This window comes from Atta colombica, unplaced genomic scaffold (assembly GCF_001594045.1).
Source record: "Atta colombica isolate Treedump-2 unplaced genomic scaffold, Acol1.0 scaffold205, whole genome shotgun sequence".
Classification (NCBI taxonomy): domain Eukaryota; kingdom Metazoa; phylum Arthropoda; class Insecta; order Hymenoptera; family Formicidae; genus Atta; species Atta colombica.
In genome coordinates, this window is record NW_017259300.1 from 2,766,241 (window position 1) to 2,771,770 (window position 5,530).

General features: G+C 30.8%; 2 protein-coding genes across 5 annotated transcripts in view; one reads left to right on the forward strand and one right to left on the reverse strand.

The window, feature by feature from the left end:
• LOC108687332 (nuclear inhibitor of protein phosphatase 1) overlaps positions 1-1,817 on the reverse strand; it is a 3,157-nt gene extending 1,340 nt beyond the window's left edge. The window contains exons 1-3 of the mRNA XM_018193033.1: positions 1,365-1,817; positions 1,028-1,088; positions 374-527 (exon numbers count right to left, since the gene is read on the reverse strand). Coding sequence (XP_018048522.1) covers positions 374-527; positions 1,028-1,088; positions 1,365-1,393 — 244 coding nt within the window. The 5' untranslated portion in view covers positions 1,394-1,817. The remainder of the gene's footprint in view (positions 1-373; positions 528-1,027; positions 1,089-1,364) is intronic.
• Positions 1,818-2,131: 314 nt separating this feature from the next.
• The window catches only part of LOC108687401 (dynactin subunit 1), an 11,048-nt gene continuing 7,649 nt past the window's right edge, over positions 2,132-5,530 (forward strand). For 2 of the 4 annotated variants that reach the window (XM_018193146.1, XM_018193147.1), the window contains exons 1-4: positions 2,132-2,582; positions 3,227-3,381; positions 3,785-3,817; positions 3,965-4,024. In XM_018193146.1, coding sequence (XP_018048635.1) covers positions 2,415-2,582; positions 3,227-3,381; positions 3,785-3,817; positions 3,965-4,024 — 416 coding nt within the window. In that variant the 5' untranslated portion in view covers positions 2,132-2,414. The remainder of the gene's footprint in view (positions 2,583-3,226; positions 3,382-3,784; positions 3,818-3,964; positions 4,025-5,530) is intronic. The other 2 variants (XM_018193149.1, XM_018193150.1) reach the window with 1 other exon arrangement.

Here is a 5,530-nt window from a genome sequence, read left to right on the forward strand (position 1 = left end):
GAAATGGGTTAACATCAATTTTCAACTTATTTAAAAAAAAAAAGAGAACTTTGATATTCAATTTTAATTGAAAATCTTTCTTAAAAGAAGAGTATAGGTTTGTTTGCGTCACATGCTCCAATATGCTCCTGTAGCTCTTTTTCATTCCAATGCCCTCATTAGAGTGAGTAAGAACTATGGCAGGAACATGTGACTGCCATGACTGCATTTGATTTGATTGCTTTAAAATCATTAATCTGTCTTTATTATTTAATTAGTAAATGTAAAACGGATAAGATAAAACAGAACATAAAAGAATGCTGAAAAAACACACACTAAAAGTATCCAAATCAAACACAGCCTATATCTTAGCCAATGTAAGCTCTGTACTTACTACTTCCCAGATCAACCAAAAATGCTCGATTCAGATGCTTGTGATAAACAAGAGCCGCATGAACGCGAGAACAAGACGCATGATCAATGCAGAAGTCATTCAGCTGTTGATTGCGACCAAATAGATAACACTTCTTTTCATCCACCATGAGTTTCTAATAAAGTAAGGTCTATGTGATACTTGGTTCATACAAGAATTCAATTACATATCATACAACTAGTAAAAATAACAAAAATGAATGAATTTATTAGAATATTTCTAATTTTATTTATCAACGCCTAATTGCTTATTTTTGTAATTTCATCTTGTTTCGAGACATATAATTGACCTCCAACTCACACGAGTAAGACTACAATTCGAAAGTACTATCTGAATGTTAACAATGTCACTTTATTCATCGAATGTTAAACAAGGATAAAATTAGATTCAGAGTATGCTCCATTTGCTTACAATGCTTGCAGGTATTATTTATCCTTGTTATTTGATAAAAGAATGATATGATTTCCATGAGCATCAAATAGATTGTGAACATCAAATAGAACAAATCTTTGGAGGCACTCAAATAATATTTTCAAATGAGTTCTAATAATAGAATTCCAAGGGAATGATATGTCACTAAAGATACAGCTGATGTATATCTTGTATTGCCCCTACCTGTATCAACTTGTCATTCTTTAACACGTCCAGATGCAACCCCACCGGTGGCTTACCAGCCCTGAAAGAGATTATTAATGTGTATACACGAAAATCGTGTATACACAAAATCGTTCCAATATACACTGCCAGTGCATACTATCTAATTCTATCGTTTATATTATGTATACTAGATTTTTAGTGTGGGAACGCGATTGAAATGTATCCAATATATCGCTAGCAGACATTCCCAGCCTTGCCGCGCGACGACAAACAATTCGAAACGTGCGATTCCATAAACAATAAACAGAATTGAATGATCAAGTTACGTCGCAAATGAGGAAGCTTTGAAACGTACCAGTTTGGAACCTCGTAATGGTTAGCCATTGTCGTCTACAACTTGCACGAACAATTCAAACAATCTCCCTCACTGCATTATTATAAGTGCGAGCGAAAACATAAATAATAACGGGCCATAATGGGCGATTCTTTCTGAACTATATCAGAATGCAAAAATGTACATACGAAAACAAATTAACAAATCCCGTCAGCAAAATACTATTACGAGAATGGAATCCTAAAGATCCTAGAAATCAAAGGCGTCGTTGAATCGGTTAGGTTAGTCGTCATCGCCATTATTTTTCAATATGATTGTCTGATTGGCTGTCTAAGGGTGTGTTCTATTTCACGTATGATGTGCATGATGTTATTTTTAGTATTGTTTAGTAGAATTTCTATCAGATTTGGAAATTTTTTTCTTCTTATTGGAAGATTTTTTGAAGGTACAAAAAATTTAAGAGAATTTTCAGGTGATTTTTGAAGAGGAAAATACAAAAAAGCCTAAAATACAGCTAAAATATTGAGAAAATCACAATATAAAATTATTTTGAACAGACTTGGCAACAGTGCCACATCTATTTTGTAAAACTGCAGATAAAATCATAGTGTCAAAAATTAATGTGATATGTATTTATGCTAACAAGAACTGCCAAGATTGAAGAATATCAATTAGATCGGTATGTTACTTGTATGTTCCTTTTTCACTGGCACAACCACCATGACGTCATAACAGTCTATCTGTCACAATCGTTCTGTCACTACTGTCAGTAGTATCAGCGCAGTACTGTGATTAGTGATATCGAATTTCAGATTTCGAAGCAGCATAATATCGACAATACTTCGACGTAGGCGACAATACTTCGTCCTGTCCTCTTGGACACTCTTGGAGAGATTCATTGAAGCTCAATCGAGGATCTAGAAACTCGTGGCACTCAGTTTGTCCTGTCACAAATAAAATATTACTCTGTGTAGAGCGGCGAGCGACACACAGGAATCGAGAGAATCGCGCGGATCGCGCGTACAGGTTAATGCGTTCGTCTAGGGCGAGTCTTGATTGACGGATACAGAGATGTCATTCAAAATCGGACAACGCGTCGAGGTCCCCGTGAAGGAATGCCAAGGCGTGATCGCCTATATCGGTTATCCGGCGTTTGCGTCGGGTAAATGGATCGGCGTGATACTCGACGAACCAAAGGGGAAAAACAATGGCAGCGTCAAGGGACAGGTGTACTTCAAGGTAAATCAACAGAGAAACATACCGATACTTAAGGGTGACCTCGACCAAACTCTAATTAACTTCGATTGACGATTGATTTAACTGGCAGAATTGCTTGCAACAAAAAATTTTAAATTATAAATATTTCACTTGTCTTTATAATCTGTTTTTTTAAGTGTTGAACGATAAAAGATAATTCTAATATTAATGAAATGATATGAATATTATTTGATAAATTACCACTAATTAAGTTAATTGGAATTTAACAGAAGTTTGTATACAATCAATGACAATTATATTTATTTTTTCTGAGAAAGAACAGATTGTTTCTGTTACAGTGAATCAATCACACACATTTGCATTATATTAGAATATAGTACTAAAAGTTGCCATATATGAAATTACAAAATTAACCATTCGATGACAATGTTGAATTTTAGAGTAGGATTACGCTGTATATCTCAAGATTATGTTATAGCAGAAGATCTTTTTTTAATCTTCTATTAGATTATATTAGAACTCTTTTTCACTTTAAACATATATCTATCTTCCTTCAAATTCCAAAAATATACACTAGTTCAGTCACAAAAAAACGGACCGAGTTTTATTTACTTATGAAGGTAGAAAAAAAAGCATATTTATGTTGTTTATTTTTATTGTCACAGTGCGCAGAGAATCATGGTATGTTTGCACGCCAAACGCAACTTATTCTATTGGACGAAGCTGGCAATAGAACTGAGCCTGTTAGCCCATCATCTGCAGGCAGTAATGCCACGACACCTGATGATAGCGCCGCTAGAGCCAGGAGTCGATTAAATAGGTAAGTTGTTAAATTTAAATATCAGATTGCATTGAAAAATTTTGGTTAGATTTAAAAAAGAAACGTTCTTAAATAAAAAATATATATAATTTTTTCTATAACAAGTGCAGTAAACTGTAAATATTATCAGCGTACTACAATAATAGATTATTTTAATTTTACTATTAAATATAAATGCTGTAGAGTATTTTGACACTTTTAGAATAATATACTATCTTTTAAAATGTAAGCAGAGTATAAATTATGCGTTTGGCTTTGCGTCGAGACACTACTGTGTCTCCAGATTTCCAAGATCTCCAAATTTGTATCAAAAAGTAATCTGTTCATTGTCAAATTCAGTGTGATTTATAAATTTAAAAGAAAGAATATTTGAACTTATGTATTTTTACAATTTTCATGCTAGCATTAGTATGCGTCGAAGGAATGAGCCTACAGCGTAAGTTTTCCATTTTGTGATAATATCAATGTAAAAAAAATATTTCGTTATTTTGCCATAGAATTTCTTGTATAAATAAATAGGCGAATAGGCGAGTATAATGTAATTAATAAAGTCTTAAATATAATTATATGCTGCTCATAAAAGTGTACGGAGAAAAACATCTCCTGCGAATGTTACTCGCCAGCAAACTGACAAACTTTCTGGGTAAGATTACTGCAAGCTAAATTTTAGCAAACGGAATTTATGTCAGCAAGGTGTATTTTTTGATCTTTACTGCTTATAGAAAATCACAATTATCTCATAATTCTGTCAAAATGCCAATCTCCCACTATTGAACATCTAAACCATTCTGCAGCCTTAAAGCACAAACAAGTTGCTAATATGCCTGTTATGTATAGCTTTTACAATATGCGTATTTATTTTCAGTTAATAAACAATTAGCGATTATTTCTGTTGTGCTTGTTATCGTGTCACGAAAATTGCACTGCTAAATATTGCAAGCATTTTATTTATTAATTTAATTTAAATTTACATTTTTATAAGATATTTATATTTTTTTCATATTTTTCATAATGTGTCAAAACTTTTTACGGACATATAATTATGTGAATATATTGTTACAATATTTTTACTGCGATTTTTATTATTTTATATGCAGGTTTTTATTTCTTCATTTCTTTATTTTAACATAAATAATATAAGTTTAAGTTAGAGTTTCCATCGCGATTGATGCTTTGCGGCCAGCTTAGTACAGCAAATGTATACAGTATCCTCCATAAGTCTGAGAATCCTATGTTTTACAGGCTTATAAATAATTATTTAATTGAAAAAAGATGAAATAAAAATAAAAGTACATATATACATATATTATCTATAACGTATGTACTGAAAGCAAAAAGTATTCGTACAAGGAAATTTTTTATAAAAAAAATCTTATTTGTAAAAAATAAACATTAATTAGCAATTTTATACAATAAATATATTCTGTTTTAACATAAACAAACGAGCTTCGCATGTATTCCTAATTTTAGAAGCTAAATTTCTCGATTGTACGAATACTTTTTGAGCATCAAAATAAGAATTTTTAATTTTCGCTTATTTTTCAGATGATATATATATATTTTCTATAATTAATACACATCTTTTTAGTATATATAATTTTAAGAAACATATCTATTTTATTATTATGAATAAATTGTTAATTACTCATCAAGAAATAATCGTCAATTAAACGTCGAATCGACGTCGAATTGATGTTGAAATCATTGTATCGATATCGATTCGACATCAATTTGATGACTCATTTCTCGCTAGATAATATTTTTAAAACTAAAGTTTTTTTAAAAAAATATTTTTTCTGATTTTTCTCTTTTTTAAAAGATTTTTTAAAAAATATTTTCTGTACGAATACTTTTTATACTCACTGTATGTATTTTTATTTCATCTTTTTTCAAAGATTTTTTTAAAGATTTAATAATATGCTATTAAAATATGGAATTTAATTAAAATTTTAATTAAAAATGATTTATTCGAACTCTAATTCTTCGGGGCCATTTTACAATTTTTACGGTTTGAAATCAACTTGCGATCCAAATAGTTTACCACTTTTGTAGAAACCGTTAAACTACAATTAAATGATCTGTGTATATACAACGAACACAAGTACGACAAACAAGTGACAATATATATATATATATATATATAATAAAA